The sequence below is a fragment of the Antedon bifida genome, chromosome 4 (assembly GCF_963402885.1).
Source record: "Antedon bifida chromosome 4, ecAntBifi1.1, whole genome shotgun sequence".
NCBI classification, from domain to species: domain Eukaryota; kingdom Metazoa; phylum Echinodermata; class Crinoidea; order Comatulida; family Antedonidae; genus Antedon; species Antedon bifida.
In genome coordinates, this window is record NC_136229.1 from 8,637,694 (window position 1) to 8,656,813 (window position 19,120).

At 34.0% G+C, this 19,120-nt stretch overlaps 2 protein-coding genes and 1 pseudogene across 4 annotated transcripts in view; 2 read left to right on the forward strand and 1 right to left on the reverse strand.

The window, feature by feature from the left end:
* LOC144840364 (PAN2-PAN3 deadenylation complex catalytic subunit PAN2-like) overlaps positions 1-19,120 on the forward strand; it is a 40,608-nt gene that overhangs the window by 16,015 nt on the left and 5,473 nt on the right. The window contains exons 1-17 of one of the 3 annotated variants that reach the window (XM_078696155.1): positions 9,794-9,812; positions 10,781-10,927; positions 11,682-11,809; positions 12,339-12,508; positions 12,899-13,097; positions 13,244-13,362; positions 13,727-13,871; positions 13,990-14,134; positions 14,743-14,819; positions 15,175-15,299; positions 15,527-15,705; positions 15,999-16,162; positions 16,790-16,918; positions 17,312-17,461; positions 17,793-17,994; positions 18,544-18,656; positions 18,766-18,864. In XM_078696155.1, coding sequence (XP_078552281.1) covers positions 10,813-10,927; positions 11,682-11,809; positions 12,339-12,508; positions 12,899-13,097; positions 13,244-13,362; positions 13,727-13,871; positions 13,990-14,134; positions 14,743-14,819; positions 15,175-15,299; positions 15,527-15,705; positions 15,999-16,162; positions 16,790-16,918; positions 17,312-17,461; positions 17,793-17,994; positions 18,544-18,656; positions 18,766-18,864 — 2,259 coding nt within the window. In that variant the 5' untranslated portion in view covers positions 9,794-9,812; positions 10,781-10,812. Of the gene's footprint in view, positions 1-9,793; positions 9,813-9,900; positions 9,919-10,780; positions 10,928-11,681; positions 11,810-12,338; positions 12,509-12,898; positions 13,098-13,243; positions 13,363-13,726; positions 13,872-13,989; positions 14,135-14,742; positions 14,820-15,174; positions 15,300-15,526; positions 15,706-15,998; positions 16,163-16,789; positions 16,919-17,311; positions 17,462-17,792; positions 17,995-18,543; positions 18,657-18,765; positions 18,865-19,120 lie in introns of those variants that run through there. The other 2 variants (XM_078696156.1, XM_078696154.1) reach the window with 2 other exon arrangements.
* Positions 3,214-9,655, reverse strand: LOC144840430 (vesicle-trafficking protein SEC22a-like). Its single transcript, XM_078696241.1, has 6 exons — positions 9,583-9,655; positions 8,993-9,175; positions 7,692-7,855; positions 7,079-7,291; positions 6,671-6,798; positions 3,214-4,915 (listed from the first exon to the last, which is right to left on the reverse strand). Exons 2-6 carry the CDS (start codon positions 9,166-9,168, stop codon positions 4,640-4,642), a joined length of 957 nt encoding a protein of 318 aa, XP_078552367.1. The 5' UTR covers positions 9,169-9,175; positions 9,583-9,655; the 3' UTR covers positions 3,214-4,639.
* On the forward strand, positions 5,053-5,173 carry LOC144841625 (5S ribosomal RNA; annotated as a pseudogene).

The following is a 19,120-nucleotide window of genomic DNA, read 5'->3' on the forward strand; positions in this document are numbered from 1 at the left end:
ATTTATTTTTAAAAAATAAATACCACCTATATATGAACAAGTACAATTATGTCAAAAAGTGATAAAAATATGTATCAAAATGTTTGGTAAATTGTTGATCATAACAGTCGATGAATTTAATCAAATAAATACAGTAATACTATAGAAAGATAATATGGCAATTCAAATATACAAATGATTGCCTATATGAATTTGATGTGTTTCAATAGACCTTAAAAGAGTTTAAGATATTTTTCTTTGTTATAATTATATACATAATGTGTAAATTCAAATAGACAAACGATTGTCTAATATATTAAATATTGTTTTTTGTTTGCTTATACAGATAGCGGACGAGGTTTCACATGCCTTGGCACTAGCACTAGCTAAGCGAAAGAGATGAAGACAATGCAGAAAATCTAACGCAGAGAATAAAATAGCTGTAATATTTTAATCACTTTTTGTCTTGTATAACAGAAACTTGGCATTGAATTTTAAAAGATTTATCGGAAGTGGAAAGCTATAATAATTTGCTTTATTAAGCAGTGTTTATGATGCTTGTGATTTTGTTTTTTTGGGAGCTATTAAAAATGTCTAAAAAAAACTATCATCTGAAATAAACATTTCAGAAAGAATGATCATGTCAGTTGGTCATATAAATACAGTATTTTGCGACGTATAGTAGTTTTGTCTATATTATAGAAAGTTATGTCTATATTATAAAAAGTTATGTTTGAAAATGACAGGTTCTGATCCTTCACAAATGTATTTGCTATACCTTAGAGAAATGAAAGAAAACAAAAAACTTTCTGCACGATAGTCTAGCGTCTACTTGGCTACCATGACTCATACCATGAGTTATATACATATATATATTTTGAATATCATGACATGTTGGCAATTGTTTATGTTTGACTTTTGTTGTTGTTAGGGTAGGATTATGATGTCTCTTGCTCATTTGTACCTACTGTTTGTTCACATGTTCAGTTTTCTGTTGGTGCTAGGAAGAAATGGCACTAAACAGATTGAGAAGAATTGAAAATTAGTGTTACTGTTATGATTAGTTTGGTAAAAAGTAAGATTTGAACAAATTTGATGGTATACATTTTAATTTTTATATGTTTTTATGTATTTGTTTTTGAAGTTGACCTTGCTTTGTTTAGGTAACTGACTTTTTCCAGTTGTCAGCCAAAATTTATTGCATTTTTAAAAAATTAAATAATTTTATTTATAATTCAGTGTTTTATTACACACGCTGATATCCAAATATTATCCTGATTGTTTCTCATATACACGCACAGAACCCGGTAGCCACGCCCAGAACCCGATTGACACACCCAGAATCCGGTAGACACTCTCCTCAGTATTTGATGGCAACACCTGATTCACAGTTGCCTAAGAACAGTGACAGATCCGGTTATTTTAGCAAACCCCAATATCTTTAATAAATCAATAACAAATGTTCTTACATGAAAAATGGTCTCCAAATGTTTTTGTTCTTTCAATTGCATTTTTATTACCCATATCATGATTTATTAGATTAGTAATGCTTTTTATAATTGCATGATATTTTAGCAATTAAAACATTTTGTTTTAAATTTTGTTGACCATTTTCTTTTTGTGAAATTTAAATATACACTTGCAAGGTATATACAGTTGATAGGATAGTGTGATTGTGACGTGAATTATCGCCAGCATTTCAATTTATCATGCATTGCAATGTAAATGGCAAAATGAGTACGACAAATCTTAAGCCGGTAGCCAGGATCTTTGTTTTTCCACAAGAGGAGACAAAAATCGTCATAAGCTGGTCTAAAAATAATTATTTTTAAAAAGGAACTTCAGGAACCCCATCTGAAACAAGCTTCCCAGCTTAAAGGGTTATCCTCTGCTATACCATAACAGTATAATTATTTAGTTTCTGTATGATTTTGTTAATTTCAAATCATAATGTATTGTATTGTGGATAATATATGGATAGCAATAAATATTACAAACAAGGAAAAAGGGGGTTTGTTCGAACCCTTGATTCTCATCCCCCATCCTTGGCTACAGACTTGAATCATAAAAGCGCGAGGAACAATGTATAAATTATCTGACAATAAACTTGTTGAAGAAAGAACTGAAAAGCATAGTAAATGCTCTGTACCACAAGAATAATTGAATAATGTCGTACTCCGGCTTGTAAATCGGTTAATGTATCAAATATATTATTCATTTAATAATAATGATAGTTCATTCTTATATAGCGCATATAAGCAAGCTCTCAATGTGCTGCACATTATTACCCCGGTCATTTTTTGGATCAAACATGTATGGAAACATACTCAAATAATAATGCAGCTAGTAATCAGCGCAAAGTTGTGTCTTGATCTAACCGGTACCCATTTTATACACCTGGTGGAGAGAGGCAAATGTAAGTAAAGTTTCTTGCCTAAGGATACAAGCAATGCGGCGAGAGTTGGATTTGAACCACAATCAGTAATCCAATGTCCAACACACTGCGCTGCACGCCACTGTTCAGATCTAAATTGAAGTTATTTCAAAAGACAGTAAAGATGTATTCTCTACTTATCTCTTTTGAATAACATTTGGAAAATTCAAATTTTTTGTCTGGTCATCTGCACACAAGCGAACATGACAGTAGTTTATGCATGCGCATTCACAGTGTACACACACTCCCTCTGTGTTACTACAGCAGCTCATATATTTGTACGTAATGTATGGTTGGTTTCTTTTCGAATGAAAACCAGTACCTGTAGAATACGTTGCGATTCGTTGCATTTCGATACCATTGTCAAAATATTGTAGTACCCAATCAATATGGGTTCACAGTACTGTAGGCAAAGCCTAAATTTAACATAATACAGGTGTCATGTCATTATTATACATATGTGACACATCTACAGAATGTGCCTATGATACTGGTCACATACAGTAATGCTATATATGGAGATACAGTACAGAGTATTTTGTGCTAATGGGTAACCATTACATCTGAGCTTTTTCACACTCAATTGTATATTGCGAATGGGTGTGTTTAAGTATTGCTAAAACCAGGGAGATGTAAAATCTCTCTGCTAAAACCAATTGCAATGCATTGTTAGGAAACAATAGCAATTTCAGGATTTTCTGCCTGAATCTAATTAATTCAAGAAAATCAGACTGTAGTTATGTTGTGTTTTAAATATTTTATTACCAAAATATAACCTTTTACCTATGTTATACCATGCTTATGGATGTACTGTAAATAGTGTATATCTCTCTGTGAAATAATAATAATATAAGTTAATCTAGTTCCTGCACCCAAATAATTAAATGTGTACCCAAGTATTGTGCAAATAGTATAGACAATCCACCTGGTGTGAATCGCCTAACAACTTGATGTATACATATCTTACAACTCAACTGTAATTTTAACCACAATGTGGTATATTTAGTTTATCTTTGTATGAGACAAAATGAAAAAAGGGGTTTTTCATTGTCACTACAGTTTACAGTATCTATTGTATATATTGTATTTAACTTATATTCAACAATGTAGTGTTTGAATGTTTGGTGGAAATCAATGTGATTTGCACTCACACTTCGGAGGACGATCAACACATATTGAGAGAAACTCAAAAGTTCTTTTCAGAACTGCTAACTTAACATAACTACAATGGAAAATTACAGTATGTACCTCAAATAAGTTTTTAAAAATCTGTAAAATATAAAGATAAAAAATATTAAAATCTACCTGTTGATATAAATACAATAAATATTCGGCACACTTTAATACAGAAGTGACATTACTGTATATAGATATTGCAATGACAACGTTTTATCCTTAATCTTAATGCATTGTGTTGTCTCGTGCCATTGTTTGTGGCTATAGTAATAACATTTAAATTTCATTTATTAACAGTTTTTTGGTCCGTGATAGCACACATTGAATATATTGTTGTTCAGCAACCTGCCTAGAAAGTCTAGGGGTGGGTGGGAAAAATATGAAACGCTGTGTTAAAAAAATTAATCTAGGTAGAAGACTTTAAAATTAGCTTTAGCACAATACATCCACTATAAAGAAATAAGCAATTGCATTCTACATACTCAGATATATTATGGTTAACTGTAATATCTCTATGCTACTATTCAGACTTAGTTAGCTACTTCTATTATAGGCTTAGAAGTTGCATGTTACTTTTAATACTCTACTACTATTTAGAAAATGAGCTTTGGTTTATGTTGGTATAACAAAGAAATATTCAGTTAGCACATGTGATATACAATTTGGTATTTAGGTTAAATAAATAAAATTTTAGAAGAATAAGTACATTCTATTTATAAAATTGCATTACTGGGAGGTTTCTCTCATGCCAGTCAAATTTGACATAGGCAAAGAGAAATTCCAAACTGCCTGAAGTGATATTCTGAAAATTATATACAATTGAAAATTATTAAGGAAAAACTGACAAGAACATTTACAGTCACTACACTGTAAATTAGTTCTTATTACCATATTATAAATTAGCATCATGCAAATTAAGCACTTAAATATATGTACAATTTTTTGTATTATCGAATTTGAACTTTAAAAATAATTTTATCAACACTCCACTTCTAAAAATATTCTTACAGTATATTGATCATACCATGGAGGATGCTCCATGATCATACATCATACTGTATAGTCTGAGAGCTTGACCTTTACCCTTCGATTGTAGACCTCAAATGTGCTACAGACCGTAACAAGAATATGAAAAATGATCATCCAAAGTTCTCGCATATGGTGTACGTACAGGTACATATTGCTACTGCTGAGAATAAAGAAGGCCAGGATGTTCTTGAATCCTCTCCACCTCACAAACCAGATCAACAGTGATGAATGGTAGACATTGGCAACAGCTGCGAGGCAGAATGTCATTATGTACGGTGCCATGATTCTGGGATCATCCTGGAAAACAGAAAATTATTCAATTAGTGGTGTGGAAAAAGGGTGGGAGAGCTGTACCTAAAGTTTGAAACAAAAATGGTTGTGTGCATAATATATGCATAATTTTGCTAATTAGCATACTGTACATTGATTTACATATATACGGCCATACTGCGTTGAAACACCGGTTCTCGTCAGATCACCGAAGTTAAGCAACGTTGGGCCCGGTTGCGTTCTGGATGGGAGACCGTCTAGAAATCGCGGCGGGTGCTGTATATACTGAAGAGTGATGGTGTAATGGTAATATCGGACTAGCATGTGATAGGCATGGGTTCGAGGTTATCTGTACCATACTAATTGCATCCTTAGGCAAGATGCTTTACTCTCATTGCCTCGTCCTTCGGATGGGATGTAAAGCCGTTGGTCCCGTGTACTTAACAGTGCACGTTAAAGAACTTGGTACACTATTCGAAAAGAGTAGGGGATCGTCTCCCGGTGTGCTGATCTGGTAGGCGCTGCACTGCTGGCTGCCGTGGGTCTGTGGAGGGCCTAATCCGAATTTCCTCAGTTTCCAGTTTAAGCTTGAGGACAAATATGAATACCTTTACCTTTAGATTCTTTGAAACACCTGGAGTAATCTTTTGTATGCCGAAGAAAGTAAGGTTTGCAGTACGTCATACATTACACATGGTGTACCATGAACCTTACTTTAATTTTCTTCAATAATATATAGATAAATGGGGCTTATATATAGCCAAACCTCAATGTGCTTAACAAAAGAATTAGATTTCCTTTATATTTTTGATGGTAGTTTTTATCAGGAGATTTAAAACTCTCTTTTTATTGTCAATTATTGTCATTCCCTGTATGTCATGCAGATCCGACTCAAGATCATGTATCTTTCTGGGATCCAGTGGCTGTATTCACCAATCACACTTAAGTGAGATATCTCCCATAAATATTTAAGTATTTCCCTTAAATTGTATTCATTTAGATAGGAGATTTTTTATAATTAGCCTAAGTGTGAATGGTGAACACAGCCACTGCCTCCTTCCTTTTTATTATCTCAAATTTTGTTTTATATACCTACACTGTACAGTATATATATTAATTTTATTTTTCTATTATTGTTTCAATCTTAAAGGAAGAAAAATTGAATTTAATATAAAAATAAAGAGAGATCCACATTTAGAACCATCATGGAACTCACCCTTTTCAAGATCAAAAAATAATACAGTACTACATGAACTAGCACCCTGATTACTTAAAAATGGTTCCATGGTGGTTCAGAAACAATCTTTTATTTCATTACATTTTGTATTGGAAATATATAATAGATTTTATAAGTCACAATAATTTTTGTTTTGATAATTTTGGATGACCAATTCTTTTTCTCAAATTTGTTTCAAGGTCAATTATAATTGATAATGATAATCAGTTTACAGATAATTGACCTTTAAGGAACAAATGAAGCATGACATCATTAGCAAATTCCAGTGTTGAAATCTGATAATCCATGGTAACACAAAAATAAAAATAGTATTACTTGCTGCCAGCTGTAGATTAGTTTTATTGATTTGTTTCTATGGCCTAGATCAACAGCTCAGTAGGAAATGGGCCCAGAACAAATGCCATCGCCCTCTCCGCACTTTATGACTCCTAAAATGTGAATCTCTACCCCCTCCCCCACCCCCAAACAATTAAAATATATTGAAGCTTGTACAGTATATGGTTAAAAGTAACCTGTCCTGTAGCGAAAAAAAAAAGAATACATACATCTAGCATTGTTGGTAAATAGTTGATTAAAGCGACAAGCCTTGCAAAGTTGATCAGAGCACAGAATAAACTTAAGAATATACACAGCATTCCGGTCCACTCCAACTTCATAAGCTGTTTGTTATGGCCTGAAACGATTAACAAAAATGTGTTATATTTGTCTGAACTTATTGAAATTGAATAATGAGGAAGTCAATAGCTAAGAGGTTAGAGCAAAGACACCATAATCCCTAGCTGCTTCACTGGTATGTGTTTGCACCCAGTATATCTTTTTAGACGAGTATAATAAAAATATTCGTTCTTACATACACACTATTAAACCAGTCATTTTTTGGATCAAACACGTATGGAAACATCATCCATCATTCAGATGAATGTAAAACTAATTGATTTCCCACAATACACTACCTTGATTTGGTTTGTATGAATCAACTGGAAAATGGTTTCCTTGCGGCAGTGCAAATCCATTACTACTTTTGAGATTGTGAAACCCAAGATCATCTAGGGTCAGTTGAAACGGCGGTCTTAGTTTGACCTCTAGGTTCATCTCAGTCAGATTGATCTTGGCAGATAACGTTCGTGTGTTGTTAAACCTTGTTTTTGTCTTCTGTATAAAATTATCTGCAAATTCAACAGTTCATTTATTAAATTGAATCTGATCGATCGATTGCGATAAGTTAACATTAGCCTCTTGCCACATGTGTGGTTACTTACTAAGTTTAAAAAATGAATGCAAAACATTCGCAGTACTTGCATATACTGTACTGTATAACGCACTCTCGATGACATCATTAAGAGTGCAATAGAACATTTAGTTAATATCATGTGACCCACAAATCCTCCTAGATGTGTTTAATGTCCATTAAAAAATGAGATAACCGATTCTCCTAATTCCTTTTTTTGTTGTTGATTGCTTAATTGGCTGCCTCTGGTAATGTCATTCATTACTCCATTTCACTATATATACAGTACATCAATTCCTGTAAAGTATTTTTTAGATTAAAGAAAGTTCAATTCTTACCAAACTCAATTAATGCATAAGGTCGAAGGGCATTCGCAACTCTCTTTCCATCATAAGTTGTAATGAACTCATTTTGTAACTCTTTGAGAAAACAAAATGCAAGCACCGTAGGATAACTCTCTTCACACATTGTGGTAAAGCACACACCGAGCGCTGATATGAAACTGTTGAATCAAAAAAGTAAAGAACTTATCTGTCATATTATTCTAAAGCTATGTCTACACTATCAAACTAGTTTGACAAAAAAAGTGTGATGTGCCCAAATATGGTAGTGTCCATATATGAGCATGTCACATTTTTTGTCACAAGGTTTGATAGTGTAGACAGTATTTAGATAAAGTAGAAACCCTACTGACTGTGTTTCCCCTCATTTCACAGGATGTTGATGTCATATCACTACCATATTTGGGCAAATCATACTTTTTTTGTCAAGTTTGAGAATGTAGACAGAGCTTTAGGAGGGGTTCTATTGCAATATAAAACAAAAAGACCAAAATAGCAGTGGGTGTGGCTAGCAATGGGTGAAAATGAATTGTGGGTGGTTTTGCAGATAATTGGTAACCTAATATTGTAAATTATGTTGTTTTTCTGTTTTTTGAGTTTTAATATTATTGATATTTTTAGCAGAGATACACTTACAGAGTTGAGTATTTTATATCCAAAGTAAAGCAGATGGCTTATACTGGAAGCTGGTTAATTTATAACGTTTGATTGTTCACATTCAATATTTATAATATGGAGGTATAAATAAATAAGTTATACCTCCATACAGTAGTCATAGCTGAGTTTATCAATTATTCAATCAAGATCAAGATCAAGATGTCTGTATTTCATGAGTTTTTTTTGTTCATAGTTTTATATCTGGTATATGGCTAGCAGGAGTACTTTCATTTTTAAATAGGTGAATCGACACGACAGGGATTCTGTCAGCCTCAACATGAATGTTGGTCCCGGTTCACCCACTATCATCTTGATTGGGACTAACTTAGTTTAGTATTAAAATATTTAGTATTTTGAGAGTTGAATTCAGTACGAAAAACCTTACAGTAAATTAAAGTTTACTATTCTTTGAGAAAAATAATACTCACAGCCCAAATATGTCAATTAATATTTCAATGGGAGTCTCCCTTTGAGCGAGACTCAATAGAAAATTAAGGGCAATTAATATTGCCATATTGTAATACATAATTAATAATATATTGTAATATGGTAAAATTGTATTGTTGCAATATGCCTTTATTTGACATAATTCATGCGAAAGTATTTTGAATTGATTATTGAATGAAATGATTTGCACTTACTGCAACCAGTGGCTTCCCGTGAAGAGGGAGCATCTGTCTGGATATTGTGACGCTCTTTTAGACAGAATTTTCGCAAATTTTTTGCTCTCTAAAACACTCCTGTTTGGTTCATGATCAGTTGTTGCAGAGAGTGGCAGACCATCACTCAGTCTGGATATCATTGCATATAGAACCATATTTTACCTGTTTGCTAGGCAATTGTTTCGTTGGGTTATTTTAAAATAAAGTCTGAGAAAAGATCCACTATCTATACATTACAGACAGTAACATGGTTAGGAATAATGTCTCAGTGAGCTAGGCATCCGATTGTGTTTTAAAAGTTCAGTACTGTACTAGCTAGTAGTACTGTTGTTGCATTTAAATTGGCTAGTAGTATGAAACGTGGAGATTCATTCCTCTACAAGTTCAATAACCTTGCTTTGCTTCCGCCGTCAAAACAGAATCTCGCTGCTGCCGGAGGTGTGTCTCACTCCCCGTCTGCTGCCCTAGCGCTAGCCTAGTCTCTTTAGGCCTGGCCTAGGTCTAGTTAACTATGTATATAAATATTGTAAAGGCAAACAAACAACAATGATACCATCGGTATGAATCACGTTACGACATACCCATTATCGACATCTTAATTATTAATTTAACTCTTGCAACCTGTTTTTGTTTACATTTTTTACTACTCACGCTGGTGTGGTCTGGTTACAAAGTCTAAACAATGTTTGAGGGCGTTTTCTAATGTTTTGTGTTATGAAAAAAAATTTCGGTTCAGCAGCAAAAAACGAAAACACATGTATCTAACATAGGCCCCAAAGCCTTATTCTGTAATTGATTGGTAAACTACAAATATTGTGACTCGTTTTTTAAATGTAGCACTTAATGTATTACCTTCTGTTTCCGTAACTTTAGCAGTACACCAAAATATACCCACTTACAGAAAGGTAGGCTAGGCTATGTACCACCGCGAGGTTTAGAGGCTTTTGTGGTGTGGCGATAGGCAGGATATAATGTCCTAGTTTGTATGGGGTCGTTTTACCTAGTCGTTTCGTCCATATAACGACAATCAAAATGCGGCTAAATAATAGTACTGGGACTACTAATAACTAATCAAACCAAAATCAAAGTGAAATCCTATTAATTATTATAACCAAGCCCTACCAAAGGATCTCCCCTACCAGCAGTAGTAAAGTAAAGCCTAGGCCTAATATTAATAATATGAAGTGTCAATTTATATTTTTAAATATTTTTTTTTAATGTTGAAAATCTATGTGCTAATTTAGTAATTCCTATGTTTTAATAATCGCAGCAACATTTTCTGTCATGTGTCAACGCAAACATACTACTAGGATAGTTGACATGAATTTATTGACACAATGCCATTGTACAATCTCAAGGCTGATTGATTATTTAACATTTTTTACACTAAAATTAGCTAAAAAATATGATTTATTAAAGGAAATGCAATGGGTTCCAATCCATAAAATTAAATTCTGAGGCTATCCTTACGATGAGTTGTAAATGTAGCGGCAAAGGCCGCTATCCTTATGACGATCGATAATGCATACACAATTAAATGAACGCCTGAGATGACGATCCATTGAGCATGTGCTATTGGTCGTCATACTGTACTATTGATTGACGAAGAGTAGCCACTGTATAAATTGTTTTAGAACAAATTTCTTTGCAAAGGCCGAATGCTACGTTCAGTAATACTCTGCCATTTTCCGAACAGTATGTCATCTAGGAAAGATGGTAGCCGTTCATATTGGACAGGTAAAACTAAGTGTATACATTTAATCTCAGGTTGATCTGATTGTCATAGAGATTGATCTGAAATGGATTTTAATCATGGAGGATATGGGGTGGAGCAGTATCAGCAACAGTATCTAGCTACTGTCGACGGAACAATTCCAGTGGAATACCCTGGGCAAGAAGTTGAATATGTCAATGGTAGGTACAGTAGGCACAATGCTACAGACAGCACTCCACTACAGAGAGCACTCCACTTGCACCTAGCAGATTTGGTTGTAATGCATTTTTTGCACCTAGATGAGGTTATCTTATAGAGCATTAGGTTATCTTATAGAGCATTAGGTTATCTTATAGAGCATTAGGTTATCTTATAGAGCATTAGGTTATCTTATAGAGCATTAGGTTATCTTATAGAGCATTAGGTTATCTTATAGAGCATTAGGTTATCTTATAGAGCATTAGGTTCAGATTCTCACTGATTATCAATAACGTGTCTGAACCCGACTCTAGGCCTAGATAGCAGTCTTGGAAACTGTGAAAGTGCATTGACACCCAGTTCTCTACATACTCCATCCATGAATGGTCTTGTATATGTAGAAGAAGCAACAAATAAATTTAACGCTTGTAGTAAACATTAATCGCACAGAAGGTTTTTGATCATTGGTCACATTTTGAGCAAATTTGACACCTTGAATACGACCACCACCATATCATTCTCATTGCCACCATTTTCACACAAAATGTTAAACTCTGTCTTCACTATCAAACTTTATGTCGCAAAAAAAATGTTATGTGCCCATATATGGACATGATCATGATGTCATATCACTACCATATGGGAATATCACTACCATATTTGGGCACATCACACTTTTTTGTCAAACTAGTTTGATAGTGTAGACAGTGCTTTAGGTTTGGTATCTGCTTCACATACAGTTTATCTGTTTTGTAGAACCTATTTCAACACATGGGGAATACCATGAGGTGCACAGTGTGCTTGGTGATAGCTGTGAACATTATGGCATATCTACTGTCCATTTTGATATGAAGGAAGAGCTCTTATGGATGGGAACACATCAGGTATTTTTAGATGATCTTCACTTTTCTCAAAACTTTATCCAATTATTTTATTTCGGACTTTCAGTGTCTTCCATCACAAAGAATATGGGATAATTCTTATTTAAACTTAATGCACTTGTTAATTGTATGACTCACTATACAACCCCTGTTGTGCATCATTTGTTTGATGTGCGTCATACCATATGAATACCATGATGCACCCCTGCGTCAAGTCACTTATCTTTAGGTGACCATGACGCACCCATTTTGACGTATTGTGACCATGTTGTTCATAACATAGTGGGTGGTAAAATGATGAACATTGACACACCATTGTTCATTGATGTGACGCACCATCTAGGTTTTTTTGTTTTTTTTTAAATAATTATTTGTAAATGATACATCAGTGACGCACCGTGTGCATAACCCTGTTGAAGTTAGAAAAATTTTGTTTTTTTTAATGCATTCAATTTCATAAATTATGTCCATTTAGTAAACTTTTTATTGTTATGTTAAAAAAGTATTCATGTTTTGATGTTTTATTTAATAGGGACATGTGACGTCTTACTATGGGTCACATTTGCAGAAGTACACATCATTCCAAACACATGCTACGCAACCTGTTGTTGCAATGGCTACCTTTGATGGCGGTTTACTTTCTCTTACTGCAGACAGTTTGCGATGCAATTCACGACAGGGAATGCGTATATTTGATTATAAGTAAGAGACAATTTCAAATATCATACATTGGAGAGGTTGGAGAAGAGGAATTGTGGGGAAGGGTTGGGGTAGGAGAGGGGCTCAAATACCTAAAATCTGTACAGGGTCATGTATCCACATTTTGGTGGGTTGTCTCACCATTGATAATCTTGCCTCTTTTACACTTTCTGGACACACCCTGTGTATTGGGAAACAGCTCTAAGTTCATAGCCATAGAAGGTTCATGAAACGAAAGCCCTAAGTGCTCTTTTCAAACGAGAAATGAGAAGTTATTGTAAATAAGTTATAATAGCTCATAACGATTTTTACCCTTTTGCATACGAATATCCTGCTAAAAAAAACATGGCTGAAAGTTTAAGAATCATTAATTTATAATATTTTATTTCTCAGACATGCGACAATGGACAATATGCAGTCAATGTTGCTGTTTGACCCCTTTAGTCTTGTCATGGCTGGACAAAACAAAAAACTAATCAAATTGGACTTGACAACAGGAGAGAATGAAACAGTGTATGATATTGAGGAAGAAATGGTTTCAGTTCTAAGAACAAGTCAACGTTTCCTATGCTGTGGAGATAGCAGTGGAAAGGTATATACAGTAGAACTGCAGTACACCCCTATTCAGTGGATATCCCTATTAAGGGGACACTTTCATGTGAGGGAGCATATATACTACAACACTGTATCCAGTGTTCTGTTCTGCCTTCATTTATTATATATTTCTGTTTTCTGCAGGTTAACCTCCGTGATCCAGCCACTATGAAGATACAGCATTCTCTTGATGCGCAGTCGGGTGGACTCACTGACTTTGATGTCCATGGCAACCAGCTAGTCACATGTGGTTTAACTGACAGGTACACTGCCTATCTATTTTCTCATATTCTGTAAAAAAAAAATTTCATATATAGGGTCACTGTAAAATCATAGAGATATTACAGTTATTTGTTTTATAGTTAACTGTATCTCTATGGTTTTATGGTCACTGTAAATCCATATAGATATTACAGTTATTTGTTTTAGGTTAAGTTTATATCTATGGTTTTATAGTCACTTTAAAACCATCTAGATATTACAGTTATTTGTTTTAGGGTGACTGTAATATCTCTATGGTATTATGGACTGGTCAATGTAAAATCATAGTTATTTGTGTAAGAAAAATGAAACCATAGAGATATTACAGTTACAATATTACACGAATCACCAATTGAATATTTTCAGACTTGGTACAATGGCGTTGGATCGTCTGCTTATCGTCTACGATTTGCGTGTTATGCGTCCAATCACACCTCTTCAGATTCCAATTGAACCTGTGTTTCTAAGATATGTCCCGACTTATTCAAACAGATTAGCAGTCATTTCACAGGTAAAACTTCTTGTATATTTAAAATAAAACTTGTCTTGATAAAAAATATTTATCAAGATTATACTATTATTTTGGTGATAATATTTCCAGATTAAATAAAAAATAATAATTTCTTTAGAGTGGCCAATTCCAGTTGCTTGATCCTGGTGGCTTAGTTACAGCTGAGAGCATGTTTTTGTATCAAATAAATACTGGAGGTCACATGATTAGTGCAGTTGATGTATCAACCAATTTCCAGGGCATTGCTTTTGGGGAATCAGGAGGTAGGTACTATCATGTCTATATCTGCCTGGCAGAGTCACATAGGCCCTGTTCAGACTTATGGAGGGATATTTTTAGCATCATCATCATAGGCTTAGCATCGAAGAAATCGATGGTTATTTCGGACATCTGTCTCACTATGACGAAGGTATAGCTGTTTGAAAAATTTGTGTACACTATGTTTGAATATGTTTTCCAATTGTGCAGACATTTTCTCCAGGTACAGCAATCAGTAAAGCTCAGTCTACACTATCAAACTTTATGTGATGTACCCAAATATGGACACGATGATGTCATATCACTACCATGTTTGGGCATATCACTACCATATTTGGGCACATCACACTCTTTTTCAAACTATTTTGATAGTGTAGACAGAGCTAAGGTTTTCCCAGGAAGTCATTTCGCTGACTAATGGCTGTATAGTCCCTGTTATATTTAGCACCTTATATTCCTGAAACATTATAGTGGAAAAATGTTTTATCATAAGTAATGCTAATGTAATATGCTATAGCCATAGTCACAACTTTTCGACTGGTTTAATCATTACATTATCATTGTGGTGTGTATAACTGCATCTATACTTTATTTAAATAAATTTGTTTGTCAGGTTATGTCCATTTATGGAGCGAGACTGATGATGTGGTATTTAACGATTATTCTCAAGAAACAGAGTTTGCTCCACAGGTAATTTGTGGTTGGTTGGAACTCATTTTGTTTTGTATCATTTGTTTTCTTTGAATTAAATAATATTTCTTTGACAGTTCATTTATTATACATTTAAATTATAATACATAAATGTCTTATTATAAGCTAAGCCATGTGGTCACATTATTTCGCTTTTGAATTAAGCATTACATTTTAGTTTTTTATTGTGTCCATAGGGTCCTCACAAGAGTTTGTGGCCTTATCAACAGTTTATTTATTTTGTTGTTCTGATTAATCAATTTATGTTTAAATTATCTTAAAACTGTTGATGGATAAATGTAGATATGAATGAATGCATAATTAATGGGATTTTAAAATTTGTATAATACACTAGGTGGACCATTTGAACCCTATTGGAATAATGGATGAATTCACTCCTTTATCGACCATCACCACTCCTAATAGTGAATCAACGTTGCTCTCAGACTGGCCAAGTGACTTGTTAACTCCAGTGTCAAGGTGAGAGAAACATTTCTAGTAAAAGAAGAGTTTCAAATGCTGTTTTAAACACATGCTTAATTATTTTGTCAGGTTTTCAAAGTCAGTTTTAAAACCATTATTGAAATTAAAGCTTTTAACTTATTTTTAATGCTATTTTGTTACTTCTATAGTGGTTCCATCGCATTATTAGTTTATTTTTTTTAATAAAAAATGCAAAAACTTTTATAAATATTTTTTGTTTGTAGGAAAGCAGTGCCTGTAGATCCTGATATCTTACGCAGTATGCGTGTCGTGCAGTTCATCGGATACGCCCCCAATACACGCAAACTAAAACGGAATCAGTGTCAGTATAAGGAAGTTGTTTCAAGTATCAAACCGAGTATCGGAAGGAATATGCCAGTACCGGATTCACCGATTGGAAGAGGTACAGTACTGTATGTATAGGCATATCAAAGTCTAATCTGGTTGTAGCTTGATGGATAACGCGTTTGCCTTCTAATCACAAGGTCCAGAGTTCAATCCTAACATAGTGCCAGGGTTGTAACTCACGCCTCAACTCACTTCAACTCCACTCACTAAGCCTCAAATGAGACTTAGTTTATAAGCACGATAAATTAAATAGTTTATACATCCTGTAATTGGCGAGTTACTTGCTGTTGGACGCGTATGAAAGAAAAAACATTTAATAGGAACATATTTTTGATATCTTTTTTTCAGACGTGGATCCTAACATGTTCATGATACCAAAACATTACCGCAAGGTTGAGATTAAATACTCCAAGCTTGGCGTGGAAGATTTTGATTTTCGTCACTACAACAAGACAAACTTTGCTGGCCTGGAAACGCACATTCCAAATGCCTATTGTAATGCTATGCTACAGGTGAGATTTAAAAGCTACCTTTAGAAGAATTCTTTAGTAAGTAATAATAATATTATCTTTGTTCAAAAGTAAAGAGACATACAGTATAGAGGGAAATGGCAAACACGACAAATTGGATTTTGAGAAGCAGACAATTGGTGTATGATAGGCCTAGTGTGTGCAAGATGTTAGATTTTGGCTTTGTGCCCAAGTTGTCTCTGTACTTATAGTAGCTTTTTATGAAATGATTGTAGAGGCATTGTAAACATTTTACTAATGCTAATTTGTACACGGTTTTTACTCATTACTTTTTCAAGTCTACAGCATACAAACACATCGGTTGTTTACAATTTTTAGTGAAATCGTCATTGTCATCATTGTTCTCAGTTGTTTTGCAATTTGAATACGTTCACACTGGAATGTCACAAGGCAAAACAAGAATTCATAAAGCTTAAAGCTCTGTCTACACCATCAAACTTTATGTGACAAAAAAATGTGATGTGCCCATATATGGACATGATGATATCATATCACTACTATATTTGGGCACATCACACTTTTTATGTCAAACTAGTTTGATAGTGTAGACAGAGCTTAAGATCACATCAGAAGAATATCAACCAAATAGTTTATATTTTTGTCATTCAGGTGTTATATTTCATAGAGCCACTACGCTGTGCAATGGAAAGCCATATCTGTTCCAAGGAGTTCTGTCTTGCTTGTGAGCTGGGCTTCTTGTTTCATATGTTGGACCAGACTAAGGGCAAAACATGTCAGGTACAGTAAAGGTTGTTCACTTTAATTGTATCCATCCCTAACTTGGGAAGTAAAAATGCGGCAGTGTATACTTTTATTTGTTGTTTATTCTATTTAAAAAAATACTTTGTAATTTTGCCTAACACTTACTCTTTCATTTGGGTTGAATATCCATTGTATACTCTTATTATATATTATATAACACCTAAATAAATTCCTGTCACATGGCGTGCAATAGTACGCCCTATTAAACAATCATTTTAATAGTACTTTATAAACATTTTTGTGTACGAAAACTTATATTATGCAAAATAGTATTTTGCCCAATGTAAACCAATATTCAAAAACTATAATGCAATACCAAATGGTAAAACCTCTGTTGAAAAATAATAATAATCTGTTTTTGTTTAATAGGCTAGTAATTTTTTGCGTGCTTTCCGTACAATCCCAGAAGCCTCAGCTCTAGGGTTGATAATCGGTGATGCAGAGGAAGCAGCAGGAAGGACGAACCTGCCACGGTTAATTCAAAGTTGGAACCGGTTTGTTTTACCACAATTAATGCAGGTACGTTGTTGTTATCGGTCTTTGTCGCAATAACTTTATCATGTTTGTGTGAGTGGAGGTTGAGGCTGATGGTTACGAAGCTTGAATACCTGCAATATCAAGGACATGGGTTCAAATCCTCCAAAAGACTTGTTCATGTACAGCATCTTGTTTATATTTTTCCCATTCTTTTTTTTTCTATTGCTAATTGCATTAAAAAAAAATGAATCCCTGTAACATAGTCTCTGACCTTTTTCATCGCAGGTTACATAAATAGTCTAAACTAGAATTTATATAAACTATTACAAAAAAATATATATATATTAAAACATTAGGTTTATTTTTGATATAGGATACACAAGAAATTAAAGAAGGGTCCTCAAATTCAGAGGTGGAAGAAAGTTCAGAAGAGGTCGTTGTAACTCCATCGACAGTTCAAAGATTGTTTGAGTCGGAAATGGATATTGTCAATCGATGCAAGTGCAGTACAGAAACAAAGCGGTTTACGTCAACAATGCTTGTAACGCTTACATACCCAGACATGAATCCAACTGGTTAGTATTTAGACAATTTTATTTTTCTTCACCGTTTCATATTGATTTAACTGCATTGTGTCCATCCTTTGTAAACAATAGTCTAGGTGAAGTAAAACGCTTGACTGTTGTACTGAATTTTAGATCTATGTTTTCTATGACTAAATGTTGGCCATCTTGAGAGAGCCAACTGTGGAAAATAAATTCCTAAATTGTGAAGGAAATTAGCTTGGTTCGTGGTGTATATATACTGGGATTGGGTGCAGATGAAACCAGATAGAAAGAGCTGGCCCTTAACTTGTGACCCTCCTCTCTTTACAAAAGATACCCTAGTGTCCAAAAGTCTAAATGAGCCATATATGCCACCGTACCTCCATTATCCAAGGATAAGGAGAGCCTCAAAGCTTTTTTATTGATATACTGTATTTTTCAGTACTCCTGCCTTAACCGCTCATGCTCATCAAGGATCTATCGGCCAAGCCCCATGTTTTATTATATCCGTGGCCTTTTGAGAGGTTCCAAGTACGTTTATATCTTAAATTATTATTGATTGATCTTTTATTTGAATAGGTGCTAATCAACCTCCAAAAGTATTTAGCTTTGCTTCAGTTTTACAAAGAAGTTTGTCATTGGAGCAGATGACTCAAGCTTGGTGTAAAGAGTGCAAGAAGTATCAACCAACAGTAAGTGTATAAACGGATTCATTAGAATAGCTACCCCTGTAAGTTAAATGGAACAGTCCAAGCTTACAATGTTGAACATTTTAATCATATTTTTAACATTTTAACACAGGTGCAGACTCGGACAATAAAACGTCTTCCTGACGTGATAGCAATCAATTGTCAACTGGAAACCAACAGTGACATGCAGTTCTGGAAAACACAAGAAGAGGTATAAAAATCATTTTTTAATTTTGTGCAGTAAAGTAATAAAAACATACTACTGTTAGCTCTTATTATGCATTAAATGTGAATTTTATATTCAAAAATTTATATTGAAAATGTATGTCTACCTAATCTATTTCTATTCAACTAATTTGCTTTAATTTCACAATTTTTAATTAAAAGAAGAACCAGAGACCCGGGACCTATTTTTGTAAATCAACTTTTTAAATCTGTCTATTAATATAATAATATATAGTAATTGG